Source organism: Garra rufa, chromosome 4 (genome assembly GCF_049309525.1).
Source record: "Garra rufa chromosome 4, GarRuf1.0, whole genome shotgun sequence".
Taxonomy (NCBI): domain Eukaryota; kingdom Metazoa; phylum Chordata; class Actinopteri; order Cypriniformes; family Cyprinidae; genus Garra; species Garra rufa.
The window spans coordinates 2402710-2422696 of NC_133364.1; the positions used below are offsets into that span (position 1 = coordinate 2402710).

The 19987-nt window shown below is 41.8% G+C and overlaps 2 protein-coding genes across 3 annotated transcripts in view; both read left to right on the forward strand.

Moving 5' to 3' along the window:
* Window positions 1–17386, forward strand: tulp4a (TUB like protein 4a). Of its 2 annotated transcripts, none has more exons than XM_073838391.1 (14): window positions 1–84; window positions 850–1588; window positions 6209–6337; window positions 6417–6578; window positions 7432–7612; window positions 7936–8043; window positions 8366–8526; window positions 10082–10306; window positions 10425–10659; window positions 10742–10886; window positions 11201–11372; window positions 11481–11574; window positions 11664–14944; window positions 15020–17386. In XM_073838391.1, the coding sequence occupies exons 2-14, from the start codon at window positions 1337–1339 to the stop codon at window positions 15134–15136; spliced, it is 5262 nt and encodes a 1753-aa protein (XP_073694492.1). In that variant the 5' UTR covers window positions 1–84; window positions 850–1336; the 3' UTR covers window positions 15137–17386. The 2 variants fall into 2 exon arrangements, with proteins under 2 accessions (XP_073694492.1, XP_073694493.1); XM_073838392.1 differs by having other exon boundaries at window positions 11228–11372.
* A 1222-nt stretch (window positions 17387–18608) lies between these two features.
* The window catches only part of tmem181 (transmembrane protein 181), a 6297-nt gene continuing 4918 nt past the window's right edge, over window positions 18609–19987 (forward strand). The window contains exon 1 of the mRNA XM_073838416.1: window positions 18609–18870. Within this exon, the coding sequence (XP_073694517.1) occupies window positions 18731–18870 (140 nt within the window). The 5' untranslated portion in view covers window positions 18609–18730. The remainder of the gene's footprint in view (window positions 18871–19987) is intronic.

The window sequence follows — 19987 nt, forward strand, 5'->3', positions numbered from 1 at the left end:
GTGACCCAGAGCAGGGGCCCAGACAGCATCAGAATCAGAGACAGCAGCGCTAAAAACACCCTCATCGGACATCCACACGCACAGGTAAACAGCAGGACGGGTTCGTTCGGGGTTCGTTGTCATCCGTAGACCGGTTCCGTTCCTCTAGCACATCCCGTTCGTGCGCTTTAAAGCGGAAAAACAGTGAGGAGCGCGTGAGGAGAGAGTAGCTGCGGAGCTAACAAAAGCCTCACACACAAATCAAGCAAAGACGATTATTATGAACGACACGATACTTGGAATGACGGTTTATTAGACACATTTGATCCAGTATGACACTGTCCGATTATCTAATAACCACATATTGTTAATTCATTCTTGAGTTTGATATTCTCGACATCGCTAGGACTGGAATTCTATGTTTATATCGAATTATCCGTATTTATTTCTAAATATGCTCTTGTTATTGTCGGATCTCTCATAAAATAGGTGAGGTGATGTATTATGGATGTTCAACGCGTAACGTTAAACTAGAGCATTAGATGAAGGATCGCTTTGTTATTTTTGCTATAATGACACGTTTCATGCAATAGCTGGACATTATGATGAACAATAGGGTTTAATCTTTCGTTTTGTTTAGTTTGGGCCTGTACCTCAGGGAAATACTGAGGTAAAACGACAAATAAAGCGCCATTTATTCTGAAGAAAGACTGTGTTTGAGGTACCTCAGAAATTAACGAACGCGTTTATATGTGTTTTTGATCATTCCAGGATTATTCGACAGTATTTGTGTGTTGGGATGCTTATATTTTCGTTGTGAACACATTCCGAGTCATTAATTGTTTATTTTCTGCCGTTGTCCTCTTAAAGGAATCCCCGACGCTGATTGGCCGGTGGCTCCTCTGATGCCATGACGTCACAGGCGGAGCCGGCGCTCCCGCGCTCGAGCAGCTGACACGCAGGAGAATCCCGTCCGCGCTGCCGCTGCCATGTGCACGCGGAGAGGAGCGTTCCGTCCGTCGATGACGTCACCAGGAGCGGGGCACCGGCCGTAATGACGTCATGAGGTTAAGTCGCCAGCGTCAAGGAGGAGAAAGTTTTCTGTGACTCGAATATTTCGTCTCTTCGCTCTTGGAGAATTCCTACTGACGCAGTCCTCCATAGATATTCCCCGGAAAGGCACCGGTTGTGTCTACGCTGCTCGGCGTGACGTAATTTATGTGCCTCGCTGGTGGTTTTATGCAGTACTTTTGGGCCGGAAGAGGTTGTGAACCAGCGGCCGCTCTCACCTGGACCCCGAGGACCCGCCGGTGAGCCGGGTGATTTTGTGGATTTGCTTGCTGAGCTCTGGGCAGGTATGTTCGCGGCGGTGGAGCACGGGCCCGTCCTGTGCAGCGACTCCAACATCCTGTGTCTGTCCTGGAAGGGCCGCGTGCCCCGGAGCGAGAAGGAGAAGCCCGTGTGCAGGAGGCGCTACTATGAGGAGGGCTGGTTGGCCACGGGGAACGGCAGGGGCGTCGTAGGCGTCACCTTCACCTCCAGCCACTGCAGGAGAGACCGACCCACGCCTCAGCGCATCAACTTCAACCTGAGGGGACACAACAGTGAGGTGGGCAATTACACACACACTTGAAAAAACACTGATAATCAAATTGTGAGTATTATATTTCAGAATTGTACTCAAGCTTTGCTTGTTTCTAAAATAACTAACGTAAATGACTTGATTTGCTGTGATTTCAAGGCCTGAAAAAGTAACTGTGATCATTTTATTAATCATCAATCACTCACTCATCAATCAATCTCTTGTAAATATAAATGTTTGCATTTTGCTTCCAAAATACTTGACTAGCTTCAAATTTGCATTAGTAATGCATTAAAAAGACCAGGGAAATTACATTTACATTTTAAAATGTAATATAAATATGTACCTTTGCTGAAGATTTGCTTGGTTCTAAAATAAATGCATTGCATTTACAATTTTACTTTAAAAAAACTGCATTAAAAAGTCAATTTAATGGCCCTGTTTATCACTTTCACATATTGGTTTTGTGATTATTAATTATTTTTTACTTAAGGTTCTTTTTGCTTGGTTCTAAAGTTTCTAGAGTAAATGGCTTAATTTATTTGTTTGATTGTGAGATCAAGACCTGAAAAAGTAAATATAATGATCAATGGAACTTTTATCAATCTCTTGTGAATAAAAAATGTTTTGCTTCGTTATAATATGCATATATGGCTTGGTTTTACAAATCTGCATAAAAAGTTAATTTTAAAAAAAAAAGGCCAGGGAAAAATGCACCATAATTTTACATCATAAAAATAATTTCTAATATAGAATTCTTCCCACTTTTAAAATTGTAATGGCCAGTGGTCATTTCGTCATGCACAAATCTCATACTACATACGTGACCCTGGAGCTCAAAACCAGTCTCAAGTAGCACGGGTGTATTTGTAGCAATAGCCGACAATACATTGTAAATTGTAAACTGAGTCAAAATGAGTTTTTCTTTCATGTCAAAAATCATTAGGTTATTAAGTAAAGATATTTAGTAAATTTCCTACCATAAATATATATTAAAACTTAATTTTTGATTAGTAATATGCATCGCTAAGAACTTCATATGGACAACTTTAAAAGTGATTTTTTTTTTCAACATTTGGATTTTATTGCACCCTCAGATTCCAGATATTGTCCTATCCGAACAAATTTGCATTTAAAAAGTCATTTAAAGATACAAACTGTTAAATGGAAAGCATCGGTGCTGCGGGAATCACACTGATGTGGTTTAATTCTCATGAAAGGCCTGTTAGGTTTAAGAAGTGTGTTTCTGAATGCGGTACGGCCTGATGATCTGCTGGAGGTGTTGAACAGACGTGCAGCGGCGTGTGAAATGATCACGGCCAGCAGATGTGAATGAGATCTGTCAGGTTATGAGTTATGAGACACTCGTTAGCAGAACATCTCTCATCTGACGCTCACTGAATGTTATTCTGTGTTCAGTTTGATCTCCAAACTCCAGCTAAAGTCCGGCTGCTGTTTTAAAACACATCAGAATGACCAAATGGAAACCTTAAATGTCAGAAAATGTGGTAATTATCCTTCACTAAGTTTGGTAACAGGGTTGGATGATTGAGCTGAGATGTTGTCAGAGAGTAAAACTCTTTAAAACGGCCTAGTTTTCCTGCCCCGCTCAGTTCTGTGTAATGCTTCATCTGGAGTAACTCATTGTTCCCAATGGGATTCATCTAATGCTTCAAAACAAGTAACGAGGCGCCAAAGTGTCATTTGTGCGGTTTGTTTCCGTCTCCCGAGCGTTTTTCATCAGCGAGTGTCCATCACACATGAAGAGAGCAGAAATAGACGGGATATAAATACACGGCTGTAATCTGTTCTCTGCTGGGATTCTTAACCTTGTTGCATCTTTAAAGCGTCTCGTCATCTGCGTCTGATATAAAACCATTCGGACGGCCGCTTCTGCTCTCACACACACTCTTTCATATATTATCAGTAAAGTGAGGCCACACTGCGCTAAAAATAGTAGTTTGGGAGGAAAGAAACGTTACCTAGTTTATTCAGCAACCCATTTAGAGCACACTGTGTGTGTCTTATCCGCAGTGCTTCCATGCAAAATAAAGAGATGAAACTAAACATAAACTGAGTTTATGCTTAAAACAAGAGCAAATATCTGTCAGTGGATGTGAAAACCTGTTTCCCTTTGAATTAAGTTGATTTTTGATACATTTTCTTTACTTGGTCTTAAAAAAGTCTTAAATTTACCTTCATAAAAACTGCTTGAAAATAAAGTAAAAAAGGGGGAAATACATTGAATTTGAATTTATTTATTAAGGGAAAGCCCCTTGAGGTGCTCCATCTCGTTTTCAAGGGGGACCCTCATTTTAAAAATATGTATTTTAATTTTTAAATTAAAAGGCCTGGAAAAAGTAGAGGTAATGACTGGCCATTTTATTTATTTATTTATTTTTTATAATTTATTCCTTGTGAATATCAATTTTTATGTTTAATTGGTTCTAAAATAAATGGCTATATTTGCTTCAAACGTGCATGAAAATTGCATAAAAAAGGTACATTTTAATTCTAAAATTGTAATGGATATTTTATCAGCTGTTAGAGACTCACTTAGTGACTAAGTGAAGTCAATCACAATATGAAAGTCTAAAAATAAATAAATAAATATATTAATAACTAAATAACCAGGAAAAAATGCTAACCCTGATATTCCTGCTGCTCTATTTCAGAGCAAATGCACTAAAACACGATCAAAGTGTCATCAAACTATTCCATAAAACGTTGCTTTCTCTTTTTGTGTTCCAAAAGAAAAACTAACCCTTTTGGAATGACATGACCGTGATTAAACATGACATAATTGACATTTGTGATCGAACAATCGCTTTGATTTCTAATGTGCAGAGATGGTTGCGGTGTTGTTTGTGGATCTGTCCTCTAGTGAAGTCACCCTATGTAAGCGGATCACAATCTGTTGTTGATTCCGACTGAAGACACGTCTGCACGCATGTGATGTACTGCATTAAATACAGCTGCTGTTTCTGTTTCCCAATGCTAAATCTAGTTTGTGAAGTAAAAGCAAGTTTTATCACACTTCTATAAAGAGCAGCTGAGGTTCACAAGAACACGTTTAATGGCAGAAAGGCCCGTGTTTAGGTGTGCGTCAGCATATCTTGAGTTGCGTGTCGGGGCACGTGTTGATCACGCGTGTGCTCTCAGCGGTCGGGTGGAGAGTTAATAAAGCGTCTGATTCTGAACTCCTGCTTTGGCTTGTGCTGTAATCCTGCATTTGGTCAGATCTTCAGTCTTATCTTGTTGTGACGCCTGATCCCACCAACCCACCGTCTGTGCGAGCTGAACGTCTTAATATAGAGCCGTGTGTTTGTACCTGCGTCTGCACACGGATCAGATCAGAAATCTACTTACTCTTTCATTACTGATCAGCCATGTGATCTCTCAATATAAATGTACAATATACAGTTTTGCTTACTTTTAAAATATCTTACATTTGTTTCGCATTGCTTCGGAAATTGCTTTGACTTTGAGACCTGTAAAAGTCACGTAGTCATATTTTGTGAATTTTAAAATGTTTTTAACATTTTTGCTTGATTTAAAAAATATATCCACTAGATTTGCTTCAAAATTGCATTAAAATGTCATTTTGAAAAAAATTGTCAAATTTAAAAGTTTTGATTTGAAGGCCTGAAAAAGTGAATGTATTTACAATTTTAGCATCCATCACTCACTCAGTCTCTTGTGAATATATGAATTTATTTTTGCTTGCTTCTAAAACAAATTTGCTTTAAATTTGCGTTTAAAAATGATGTGACCCTGGAGCATGAAACCAGTCTTCAGTGGCACAGGTATATTTGTAGCAATAGGCAAAAATACATTGTATGGGTCAAAATGATTAATTTTTGATTGATTTTATGCCAAAAATCATTAGGATATTAAAGTTATGTTCCATTTAAGACATTTTTTTAATTATTTACTTTATTTTTGATTAGTAATATGCATTGCTAAGAACTTCATTTGGACAACTTTAAAGGCGATTTTCTCAGTATTTAGATTTATTTGCACCCTCAGATTGCAGATTTTCAAATAGTTGTCCTATTCTAACAAACCATACATCATCTAAAGCTTATGTATTCAGCTTTCAGGTGATGTATACATGTAAATTTAAAAAAATTGACCCTTATGAATGGTTTTGTGTACCAGGGTCACATAATAAAATTGCATTAAAAAAAGATTCAAATTAACACTTAAAATATTTTAAACGAGTGGCTTGATTTGCTTTAAGATTTTATAAAATTACATTTAAAAATGACCTTTTGTACACTAAGTCATTTAAATATATTATTTCCAAAACTTGGTAAAGTCATGTATATTGACTGGTCAAATGCTGTGGGAACGCACCCTGATGTCAATGCGTAATATGTTTAAAAAAATCAATTTAAGCAGCGTCTGGGGAATCCTCATTGAGTGTTTATGAATGTGATGAGATCGTAGTTCCTCGTATCACACCACACTCTTTCTTCTCATGTAATAGAATCAAAATCAATATTTCCAGTCCATTTGTTTGTGTATTTGGTAAGTATCTGTGTCATTTAAAGCGTGATGTACGGCTGTACAGTTCAGTTGTAAATCAGATTCTTCAGTGTTGAATGATCGGTGTTAACGGCGTCGGATGTTCTGCTCTCGCAGGTGGTGCTGGTGCGATGGAACGAACCCTTTCAGAAGCTGGCCACCTGCGACACCGACGGCGGGATCTTCGTTTGGATCCAGTACGAGGGCCGCTGGTCTGTGGAGCTGGTCAACGACAGAGGAGCTCAGGTGAGACGTCCTAAGATCCGTCAACGTTCCCTCCGGCTCACACACGAGCTGCGGTGTTTGACGTGATGTTCCTGCGCAGGTGAGCGACTTCACCTGGTCTCACGACGGCATGCAGGCGCTGATCTCGTACCGTGACGGATTCGTGCTGGTGGGCTCCGTGAGCGGTCAGCGCCATTGGTCCTCTGAGATCAACCTGGAGAGTCAGATCACCTGTGGGATATGGACACCTGACGACCAGCAGGTGATGACGCTTTAGCAACGTTTCGGTCACTCACTTACACTTTTGTGCTTGTGAATTTAATGGATGAGTCTTTAAAAAAATCGTGATTAAATTCAGGTTGATCAGATATGATGTCATATTTAGGTCTTAAATCTTAAAACTAATTCTATTTGATTAAATTATTCATATTGATTTTATCAATTGTTTTTCATATTTGAAATCATAAATTATAAAAAATGAAAAAGAAAGACATTAAAATTGAAGAAATTCAGTCAAATCAATGAAATTGTTTTAAGTTTGTTTCATATAAAAAATATGAGTGCGACATGTTTAATATCAATTTTTATAAAAATACATAATTATTTTATGAATTATTTTAACAGAATTAAATAAAATAATATTTTTTTAATAATATTTATTTTAATTATTTTAATAGGCAGGGCAATTTATTTATTATTTATTTATTTATTATATAATTAGAGCACATTTCATACACAGTGGTAAAAAAAGTATTTAAAAAAATAGTAATCATAAAAGTTATAAAAATGAACAAAGTAAAAATGAAAGTAAGATGGAAAAAAAAATCTAAATGTTATTGATATTTTGGTTACACAAAATATTTGGTGTTCATTTGATTGTTAACTTACCTAAATAAATAATAAAACACATGAACATAAGAGCTTGTTCTGTAGTAATTTTATTTGCGCAGCTCTTAAAAAGTTTACCCAAGCATGCTCGACAATGCAGTACACTCGTGTGGAACCCAGTGGATAGTAACTGGCTCGCGGCTGGTTTTTCTGTTGTCATATGGGACATAAGTAGTCATTTTACAGTTTAAAAAGATTTTCTGAAATGGTTTTGCGTTGTACATCAGGTGTTGTTTGGCACGGCGGACGGGCAGGTGATCGTCATGGACTGTCACGGCCGGATGTTGGCTCATATCCTGCTGCACGAGGCGGAGGGCATCGCCAGCATGGCGTGGAATTATCCCAACTTCCTGGTGGAGGACAGCAGCGAGAGCGACACGGACTCGGACGATTACACTCCTCTGCAGGGTAACGCTCGCATGCATCTGTTTTCAAGTCACAGAATGAATCAGTTTTTATGACTCTCTTCAGGATGCATATTGATCTGGTGTTCGTGTCAGGATTGTTAAAGTGCGAGAGCATGAGAACAGACTACAGGATGATAAATCTCCTATTATAATGTGCCCGACTTACACGCACATAAAACAAACCATGTGATCATCTTCCTGTCTTTCGTTGGTTGTACTAGCAGCGGTTCACCTAGTAAACAACACACAGCTGTGTCAGGATGTGCCCTGGTTTATTCTGTTTTCATAAATCAACTCATCACATGAATGTTCATTGTCTTCCAGTGCACAGTCTGAAGCCGCTGTTGACCGTCTGCTTCACGTCTGGAGACGTCAGTTTGATGAGCAACTACGATGACCTCTCACCCACGCTGATACGCACCGGCCTCAAAGGTTCTTCCTCACTGTGTTTCTATCTCTATATTCTTGCAAGGTTGTTTACTTACACAGTGTGGAATCATTAGAGCACTGTGTTTGGTGCTTGTTGAGCCACAGATGGACCGCAGAGAACAGAAGAAGCTCTTTCAAACACAAATGGATTTCCTATAATGGGTCTGTTAGAGATCATGGAAATCCAATACAATCTAAACTAATCGATATTTGCTCAGTCTGATGCCATGTATGAATATGTGAAAGATTATCATTATTACTAAGCTCTAATATTTTTTTCTGATTGTGAAGTTATGTGTAAAGTGAATGTTTATATTCATTTCAGATGTGGTGGTGCAGTGGTGCTCTCAGGGCGACTTGTTGGCTGTTGCTGGGATGGAGAGACTCGTGATGACCTCTGACCCGACCCAGGCCACCCGAAATGCCATTGTTAAGTTTTACAATGTTCGCGGTGAAAACATTTACTCACTGGAAACACCTGCTCAAGTGAGTGTTTGGACATAAACCACACACGCAATAATACCAGAGGACTTTTTTGCTTTTGTTGAGCTTGTGTAAGTCACTTTAACTAGAAAATGCTCAGGGTGTCATGAAATAATGCTGCATGCACTGAAAAAAATAAAATCTTCCCTGGTATTTCTGGCTCGTTTTCCAGTACAAATATCTAAATATATTTTGTGACCCTGGAGCGCAAAACCAGTCTTAGGTAGCACGGGTATATTTGTAGCAACAGGCGAAAATACATTGTATGGGTCAAAATTATAAATTTTTCTTTTATGCCAAAGTCATTAGGATATTAAGATATTTTGTACATTTACTACCGTTAATATATAAATCCGTAATTTTTGATTAGTATTATACATTGCTAAGAACTTCATTTGGACAACTTTAAAGGCGATTTTCCCAATATTTAGATTTTTTGCACCCTCAGATTCCAGATTTTCAACTTAAAATTCTAATTGACCCTTATGACTGGTTTTGTGGTCCAAGTTTACAAATCATGATGCATTTACTTGAGATGCAAAATTAAGTCATGTTTCCTGAGAAAATTAACAAAATCAAGTGAGTTTATGCTTAAACGAGAACAAATATCTGTCGATGTGGCAAAAACCTGTCTGTTAGGGTTCTTTTTCTGAGTCCAGTGACACACATTTGTTGTTGTTGTTGTAATCATAAACACTTCATTTTGATCAGATTCTCAGAAAACAAGACATTTTAGGTAATTTTGTTTCTCAAATACTCTCTTGGTTTATAAATCACTTGGAAAGCAAGACAGAAATACAGATGAAGAGCATGACTTTATTCAGTCTGATCAGAAGGTAAATATTAAGTAATAGTTATTTTCCACAATACCTTATGAATAGTGTTTTTGTAAAATGAATTAAAGTGATTAGAGATCTTTTGGAAGTTGTATTTTCAGTATTTGAAAGGTTACTATGTGACCCCAGACCACAAAACCATAAGGGTCAATTTTTTGAAACTGAGATTATCTGAAAGATTTCATCATCTGAAATTTGACTAAATAAGATTTTTATTGATGTATGGTTTGTTAGGATAGGACAACATTTAGCTGAGATACAACTACTTGAAAATCTGGAATCTGAGGGTTCAAAAAACTCAAAATATTGAGAAAATTGCTTTTAAAGTTGTCCAAATGAAGTTCATAGCAATGCATATTACTAATCAAAAATAAAGTTTTGATATATTTAAGGTAGGACATTTACAAAATATCTTCATGGAATGATTTTTGGCATTAAAGGAAAATCAATAATTTTGACCCATACGATGTATTTTTGGCTATTGCTACAAATATACCCGTGCTACTTCAGACTGGTTGTGTGCTTCAGGGTCACATATGCAGTGATGTTTTTCCTTAAATTTCCTTGTAGTTTTTCATTGTTGTTGTTGCTGCTGTTTTACATTTAAGTTCCCCTCATAAAACCTTGGTAAATGTTACAATTTTACACAGATGAAACGTAATCTCTCACATACGGGACTATTTGATTGACATTTCTGTTTGTTTCTGTGTGTGTGTGTTCAGAGGCCGATCAGTACGCTGTGTTGGGGCCATCGGGACTCGCGTCTGTTTCTCGCTAGCGGTCCGGCGCTGTATGTTGTGCGTGTGGAGCACAGGGTCTCCAGTCTGCAGCTTCTGTGTCAGAAGGTCATCGCCAGTGCGGTGCACGAGGAGAAAGACGTGGCCAAGCTCAGCATGCCCTCTCGCCTAAGCACATACGTGTCTTCTGCCTTCGCTCCCACCATTAAGGTACAAATCGTCCAGTTTTACAAGCACATAAATCTGCTGGATGTGTCTTATATTCTGTATTGCGAGGAATACCACTTTTCCATCTGTCTTTGTTTCTGACACCTTTTCGACATTTCAGCCCCCCATCCCAGATCCCAACAACATGCGGGACTTTGTTAGTTATCCCACATCCGGGAACGAACGTCTGCACTGCACTATGAAGCGCACAGAGGACAACCCTGAGGTCGGCGGCCCGTGCTACACCTTGTACCTCGAGTATCTGGGCGGGCTTGTCCCGATTCTGAAAGGCCGTAGGATTAGCAAACTTCGCCCTGAATTTGTCATCATGGACCCGAAGACTGATGGGAAAACAGGTGGGGTTATACGAGTAAAGTTTTGGGCAGAATGTCACAGCGGTTTAGTTCCTCATTGGCTCACGTTGTTTCCTTATTACAGATGAAGTCTATGGAAACAGCTTCATCCCCTCCATGATCGACAGCTGCAATTGCTCAGATTCTAGTGACATTGAGCTCAATGATGATTGGGTTGGAAAGAAATCACCAAAGATCTCCAGAGGGAGCAAGTCTCCCAAACTTCCCAGGTACTGCATGTTTTAGATTTGTGTCGGTTGATTAGTGGAGTAATAAAACACTGTAGTACATCTATATGCATGGATCATTTCATTGAGATCACCTGCAAAAATATCTGCAAGGTTAGGTATCCCTTTGAATGCCGGCTGAATAACAAGAAATGCATCATGAAATGCTTTCCTAAAAATAGAGCTCATCTTGTTAGCATGAAACTCGTGGATCCTCCAGTTCTGAAGACATTTTGTTGAACTCTGCAATTTTAGACTGCATGCTGCTGCAAACTCTCACCTTGAACTCTTTTCTTCGTTTGCTACCTTCTCTGTAGAGACTTAGTGTGTCCCTTTACCAACAGGATAAATATAGATCCCCGTAAGTCCCCCAAGCTCTCCCGCACCGCACAGGAAATATCCCGATCGCCTCGGTTGCCCATTCGCAAGCCCTCCATTGGCTCTCCGAGTCTGACTCGGCGAGAGTTTCCTCTGGACGACATCACGCAGGTACTCTGCTGCTACATTACATACAGTGCTGGCATTTAAATTTGGCAAAACATTTACAGGTATCATGTGTGTATTATAGAGCTCACCGAATGTCTCCTTATGTTTTAGCACAATTATCTTGCGCAAGTTACATCTAACATATGGGGAACAAAGTTCAAAATTGTGGGGCTTGCGGCATTTTTGCCAACAAATCTTGGTGCAGGTATTTTTTTTTTTTATTATATAAACCACAAAATACTACATTTGTTTATACTTCCCATGATTTCTAATACATATTTCCCCTCTCACTAGTTATCTACAAGACAAGTCTGCTTCACCTCCAGCCCAGACAGATGACCATCTACCTCCCTGAGGTGAGGAAGATCTCAGTGGAATACATTAACCTACCTATGTTTAGTCCTAATGTCTTCAGTGAGGATGAGGATGACCTGCCTGTCACAGGAGCATCAGGAATCACTGACGATAATCCACCTTGCACTGTTAACATACCCATCGCCCCCATACACAGCCCTGCCCAGGCCATGTCCCCAACCCAAAGCATTGGCCTTGTCCAATCCCTACTAGCCAATCAGAATGTCCAGTTGGATGTATTGTCCAATCCAACGTCGACCGTGGCACCACCCGCGGTGTCTGACCAAGGACAGCAGGACACGGTGCTCACGGCACAGTACACTGTTGCTGCCAGGTATTCTAGTCCTGGACAGGTAATCTTTGGGGGTATGGATGTTGGTCGGCTTTTAGTTGCGCAATCCCAACAACAGCAGCAGCAGCAATCACAACAACAACAACAATTGCAACAACAACAGCAATTGCAACATCAACAACAGCAATTGCAACATCAACAACAGCAACAGCAGCTGCAACAACATTATCAGCAGCAGCTTCAACAATATCAGCTGCAGCAGCAACAGTTGTTGCAGCATCAGCACATGCAGCAGCAGCAGCAACACATGCAACAGCAGATCCAACAGCAAATGCAGCAGCAGCTTCAGCATCAAATCCAACAGCAGCACCTTCAAATGCAACTGCAGCTGCAGCACCAGCAAATGCAGCAGCAGTTGCAGCAGCAGCAGCATCAGATCCAAATCCCTGTTCCATCTTTGCCCTCAGGTCAACCACCATGCCCAGTCATTCAGTTTCCGCAGAGTACGATGCCGGTCGCTCCCCCTACGGCAGAGCACAGTGCGGAGCGTGGGGAGCATGAGCTCCTGCTGAAAATTAAAACTACTCGTTCTGCCCCACAACTGGCTGAGGGTGATGCGGTCGTTTTTACTGCCCCTCTTGAGATTAGCAAAATGAACCCTCCGCCTCCTTACCCCGGAACAGTTGCCGCTGCAGTGGCAGCGGCCACGGTTGCGGTTTCGGCCGCCGCTCCCACGAGTTCCACCTCTGGGGCATCGGGAAGTGGCTCTAGCACTTCATCCTCAGGGGAAGTTTGTGTAAAGAAAGGGGATCTGACCTTGTATCCACCTGGTGCGCAGGCAGCTCAGTACCCAACCCCTCTGGGCTACGAGCGCATCACCACGTTTGACAGCAGCGGAAATGTGGAGGAGGTGTGCCGCCCCCGCACGCGGCTTGTTTGCAACCAGAATGTTTACACGCTGCAGGGCCCGGGAAGCTCTGCCACCCTCAGGGTCTCATCATCTTCCTCTGCTGTGGAGGGGAAGAAGGTGCAGCTGCCCTACGCCTCAGCCACGTTGAACCGTCTCACTGTGCCAAGGTACTCTATACCCAGCGGGGACCCACCCCCTTACCCTGACCCAGCCAATCAGGTTGGAGCAGGGCGGAACCCTGGCCAGAGACTGGACAGCAGCTTGATTCACGCTACCATGAGGCGGAACAGTCGGGAGGCTGCGCTGAAGGTTTCTCAGATGCTGGATCCCCAGAGGACCCTACCCTCCAAGGCCAAAGCCGGTACTTTGTCCGCTTCCTACCAACCGAGAGGGCCGACGGCTCTTTACACGTGCAGTCAGTGCAGCAGTAACGGTGGCATCAGCGGTGGAGCCACCAGCAGCGGAAGTAACGGAATAGCCGGGGGGACGATCATTAGGCAAGATTTCCCACCGAATGGAGGTGGTGCACCTCACAGCACTGTTATAGTGCACTCCAACAGTGCCTCGCCTCTGCCTTCCCAATCCTCCTACAGCCTGCTCGGTATGGATGGCACTGGTGGAGTGGCTAGTGGAGCTGGAAACAGGGAAAGGGCTGACTATATCAACTCTGCCTTTACAGAGGACGAGGCATTGAATCAGTCTCTGAGGCAAATGGCTCTCGGTACGGAGGTGGTGAGTTTGACAGTCAAACGGCCACCGCCGTATCAATGGGACCCATCTGCAACTGAAGAGATATGGGTTCCTCAAGAGCGCACAGCGACCCTGCCCACCTCTGGACCTCCTGCGTCCCACAAACCTCCCCCACTCATCCTTAGCCCTGCGCAGCATCTGGACGTTTCCCGTCTTCCGTTCGTCCTCTCGCCTAAATCTCCGACAAGTCCTAACGCCACGACTTTCCAAACGGCAGGAGCGTACCAGATTGCTCTGCCGTATCCACCCAGTGCAGCCTACAGCGGTCCCCCCCTTCAGACGGTGCAGGCTTCTCCACGTCCCACCTCTCCCAAAGAGGTGGTTACTCCTCTACCCTTTTCCCAGCAAGACCAAGCAGTGGTCTTGCCACCGGGTTATCCCCCCAATCTGCCCAGCCTTGCTTGCTGCCCTCTCCCACCGATGTACCCTGGGACAGCTTCTTGTTCTAGTCTGCCTGTGACTCCCATTCCTCTCCATCCGTGGGGTTCTTACAATCCCTGTCCACCCATGCCAAGCCCCCCAGGTCCTGCCCCGTCCCTTCCACCAAAGACCTCCCACATGCTGGATAAGCCTGTTCTGTCTCCTCCCCCTCAACCGCCCCCTCTGCCTACGCCTCCTCCAGACCTCCAGAGCGCGGTCACTCCCCCAGAGGCCATCGCTGAGGCTGGGGAAGGCTTTCAGGAGGTGCTCTCACTGAACGAAAGCCCGGTTCCTCAAAGAGCGGACCGGTTCGGCAAGAAGAACCGGAAGCGTTTGGACAACAGTCGGGCGGATGAAGCCAACGTTTCAGCAATCACAGAAGGGGGCAACAAGTCCAAAAAAGAGGGCCGTGCCCTCGGTGACTTTAACTCTCTCATCTCCAGCCCGAGGTTAGGCAGTCGAGACAAGAAGAAACCGAAAGGCCAGAAGGAGCAGCTGAAAGCCAAAAAGCTAAGCAAGGCCACCACAAACGAGTTCCAGGACAGCTCCGAGAGCGAGCCGGAGCTCTTCATCAGCGGCGATGAGCTGATGAACCAGAGCCAGAGCGGTAAAAAGAGCTGGAAGGCAAAAAGGAACTTGCGGGCGGGAGGCTGCGAGCTGGACGACATCAAATGCCGAAAGGCTAACGAGAAAGAAGACCGCGGCCTCGGCAGCCAAGGCTTCGTCTACATCATGGCCAACAAACAGCCTCTTTGGAACGAAGCCACGCAGGTCTACCAGCTGGACTTTGGAGGAAGAGTCACGCAGGAGTCGGCAAAGAACTTCCAGATCGAGCTCGAGGGGAGACAGGTACTTGAGAGGCTTCAGAAGTTGTTTCCGTTGGTCACCGTTTGTGCACTTTCTAACTTGTTTCATTCTGTGTAGGTGATGCAGTTCGGAAGGATCGACGGGAACGCTTACATCCTGGACTTTCAGTACCCCTTCTCAGCTGTGCAAGCTTTTGCCGTAGCACTTGCTAATGTCACCCAGCGCCTCAAGTGACCGCCGGGGCTTGAACATTTTAGCGGATTATCCTGTTTCTTTGCTCTCTGTTGTTCTTTTAGCATTTTTTCCCAGTTTGAGATGCAGTACTAATACTTGAAAACTACATCTGGGAAGTAATCGCCACATTTTCCAAGTGTTAGAGGTACTACTGGGCACTGAAATCAATTGCTGTACAACATACTGTCATTACTAATTAATTTGTTTTTGCATAAGATACTAATGTTTGTCACACTTTGAGGACGTAATATCTAATCTCACTTCCAGGGACTTTACCCTTGGAGTTCAATAGCTGGCATCTGATTAGATGCTTTTGGCTTGCAGTCATAAAATGTATTTTATTAAGGAATAGTTAGACTGAATATACAGTCTGTAGCTGTACACTCTAGGTATTTCTGTTAGGATGGACTTGCTTTGGCAGACCGAATAAGCTCAACGGTGAAACCCTTGATGCAGTATTCATTAGCACTCTAGATGTTTTTAGTCAGTAATTCCTCTTGAATGTTTTTTTTTTTGTTCATCCAGACGTTTTTATTGTCACACATGAGTCTTTTTTTTTTTTTACTGTCTTGTACGTTATTCCTGATTGTGCATCTCTTTCCTGCTGCCAAACAGGAAGTGGCGTGCCAATCGGCGCTCACCCCCCCTCCTCCAAAAATGAAGTGACTGCCCCCTGCTGACGCTTCTGTGAAGTGATTTTGTGTAATGGCTCTCAAGCCACATTTAGTCCACCTCAACATGTGCAAACAGGAGATATTTTTCTACCGTGCTTCAACAATGTCATTTCATACCTTTTATTTTTGGAAAATGATGTTCGTGACACGTTTTGTCATCAGTGCTAAGAATATCACAGTGTTAGATGAAACCTCGTAGTACGAGTAGAAGTTCAGCAGTAGGTTTGCGAGGAACATCAACGAGGATTACGGTTCTCTATGAATATAGCAACACTCTTAACGTTTTCTTTTTATTTGCTTTGACTGGTATCAATAAAACAAGCAAGCGAGACGGAGGGTGAACTCAAAGGCCTGCGACAGTGGTCATTACATTTCGGTGTTTTTGAAAGACAGTATTTGTGATCGGAAACCATCGCAGCATAAAATCTGTCGTGCGTTGATGTGCATGTGTGTCTGTCTTACGTCTTTTGTAAAGAGTGATCCAAACACAAATGATGTGGTGATTTCTTTGGTTTTTCACCAGGAAAATCCCCCGATGGTGATTTGAGAAAAAGTAGTTGATGTTCTTAACGGAAGAGTTTATTTATTTATTTATGTCTTGTTTGTGCAATATTGTCAAGACTAATGCTTTTTCTACCGTCGGGTTTCTCCAGACAGACATTCGCCGTAGAATCCACCTTTCGTGAGCGTGAACGTTATTTATGTACAGACGATTCTTCAGCTTGGTGTGGTGTATATAACGTGGATGATGCTGAATAGTGTTTGTGGATGAGGATCGGGCGGCGCTGGGGTTCGGTGTTGGTGATCGTGGCGACGGCGTGCCGTTTAGTGACACGTGTGTGTGTGTGTGTGTTTGTGAGTCCAAACCAGAACAACACAATGAGACTTTCTCACTGAGAGAAATGCTTTAACTGTTACATCTGAGACTGCTGTGTCTTCACTATGTGCTGATCTTTTTTGGACTTTATCGTACTTCATCTATTATTTGAAATGTGCTTGGTATTTGTAGGGATAGGTCAGTGCTTTGGAGAAGAAGGAAAAAACGTGACTTTGGTGGACGAATGTTTGTATTGAACGGTACTAAGGCATGCTGGGTAAATGATGTTACTTGTTTTTTAAAGAACGTGTTTGTTTTAGAAGCGGCGAGCATGGAACGGCTTTGGAATTGAAGACGCACGTCACGTTATAATCGCAACACGTTTTAGATTCACGTTTGCTTTAGTCCATTCTGTCTGAGATGAGCGAAACACACCCATGATGCCGTTTGGTTTTGAGGTGGCTGCTTGGCAGGAAAGTTAGGACTCGTTTAGATATCTGCGTTACTTTCGGAAGCGTCTTTATCGGTTTATTTGCTCTATACTGTATATTTAGGGGAATCTCATGCTTTGCCAGGTCCCCCTTTTTTGACTCTTGTTTTGTAAACAGACTCTGGGGTTCGGGGTTAGGCCTAACTAACTTGAAGCCTATGCACTAGGGTTTGCATTGTACTGTAATGAACAGTTTTGTTGTTCCTCAAAAGCTGAATTGTGTCCTTTGTCGGTGTGTAGCCCAATAAAAGTGTACAGGTTGAAATATCTCTCTCCTCGATTACTGATTTCATGAGTGTTTGCAGAACATACACACACTGATTACACCAAAGTCACTATGCATTTGCATGCTTTTATCAGTAAAAAATAAAGTGTTTTCTTTGAAGTACCATTTAAATCTGGTTAAAAGCAGTCTTAAGTAGCATGGGTGTATTTGTAGCAATAGCCAAAAATACATTGTATGGGTCAAAATGATCAATTTTTCTTTTATGCCAAAAATCATTAGGATATTAAGATCATGTTCCATGAAGATATTTTGTAAATTTCCTACTGTAACGATATCAAAATTAAATGTTTGATTAGTAATATGCATTGCAACTTTAAAGGCAATTTTCTCAATATTTTGATCTTTTTGCACCCTCAGATTACAGATTTTTAAATTGTTTTATCTTGGCCAAATTTGGTCCTAGCCGTACATTAATGGAAAGCTCATTTATTCAGCTTTCAGATGATGTATAAATCTCAGTTTCAGGGTCTCGTATATTATATTTTATTTTGTATATATTTAATCTGTATATATTTTTTTTTGTCAAGTCTCCTTTATATAGTGCTTTATATACAATACAGATTGTGTCAAAGCAGCTTTACAGTGTTAAACATAAAAATAAAATAAAAACAGTAAAATTTAGACTAAAAACAATATATAGTATAAAGTCAAGCGACTCCATATTCAAGGAAACTGAAAATAATTTTATATAAATAAATTAATGGCAAAACAATGCATACAGGTGAAGTATTATGCATTTTATATGCTTTTTTTAATGGTTGAAAACCTTTTTATGACTGATGTTTGTCACTAATTGGTGTATTAACTTGTATTTAGTGTTAATGTTCTCTAAATGATCAATTCACTGTTGCAGTCAATTCTGTATAACAGCTACTGACTAAAATCAGCACGTACTATTTCTAAAAATTGCTAAATAATATAACGTGTATATAAGCAAATGTACATAATATTTAGTAATATAGCATCTGCTCCATACTTAAATATAAATCTTTAGAATTATGAATTATTAAATGAGGATTTAAAAAAATATGACTGACCAGTTAGAGGACGTGTTTTTAGTCCATTTAGTGACTCAACTATTAGGGTAAGTTAGGGTCTTCAGTGCATGTCGTGTGTATGAGCCCTATCTAGTGTGCCCTACCCGGTGAGCGGAACCCTGTCCGTGGTCCTGAACGCACAAGATCACGTGACCGCCCCCCTGCGCGCCTCCAGCAGTGTGTTCAGCAGATCCTCGAACCCGCACAATTAAACAGCATCGCCTGCATTTCCACTCAATAGAGTAGAGCGGCTGAAAAACACCATCAAACGCCATTTTCAATGAGGAGGCATGGAGCGGCCAGACAGCGACTACTGCAGCTTTGAGAACCCGCTGATCAGCGAGATGAAGCAGTTCTGCAAGAGAATACAAGAAGCCTGCAACGAGCTCAAGGAGGATCTGACGCCGTACAAAAACGAGCGCTTCTACAGGTAACAGGACCCCAAACACTGCGGAGAAATCACGGATATTTGTGCCTTTGAAACCGTCGAAGCGTTCGACTCAGATTCTGCGTGAATGACGTGAAATCGTGTTTTAGAGACGCAAACAAACAAACAAACAATGGCGCGGTAAAAATAGCGTGCGCTCCGATTCAAACACCTATACACCTGTCATTCATTTGTCATAATGAACAAACCAATAGATTGATACTATGTGACATAAATCTGTCATATTTTTATTTTAAATGTGAGTTAAATGTAAAAATCCCTGCGTGTTCGGTCACGGGCAAACACAATAAATTCGCTCTTTGACGCATTCAATCGCTGCGTTTGATTAACACCAAATACATTTGATCAGCAATTCGTATTAATTGATATAAAACCAATAACGCAGAAGGCGCATGCGCACTGCGGCGGAGGTCACATGTTCTCGTAGGGGTGACGTCAGTGGGCTGATGTGTGCGGATATGCGCCGCCAACAAACATAATTCTCTTTTATTCGCGTCGCAAATGGAGTAAAAGCAGCGCGATGGAGCGGTAAGTGTTCATATGACGATCACAACATCACATAAACACATGGAGAACCGCTGGAGTCCGGTAAACGCGCGTTTGGGTCAGTTTTGTGGCCTCTCTCGGCAATTGTCCAGATGTTTGAGTGAAACTGAACACACGTGCACGCGCTTCACACAGTATTTACTGTCATAAATAATTGATTGATTATCTGTAGAGTTGCATGATATATAGCGATGCTTTTGTGTGTCGTGTTTGCTGTTGTCTCAGGTTGGTGGGCGTGTGGGCGTCATCTCATCTCATTTCTCGTGTGTGTGTGTGTGTGTGTGTGTGTGTGTGTGTGTGTGTGTGTGTGTGTGTGTGTGTGTGTGTGGATTAAACATGTTTACACTAGTGATGAAGAAGCTGAAGTTTTCTTTTAAACGGTTGCTTCAAGCCAGTTTTACTGTTTACTGGACAGTTGCTGATCTCATTATTGTCAATAATGCTAATAGATTTAAGAACTGCACACGTGACATTTATATTTTTGATTATTGTCAGTATTCTCATGTTGCTGACTGTTCAGATCTGTCAGAGATGCCACATACACCACAATTAC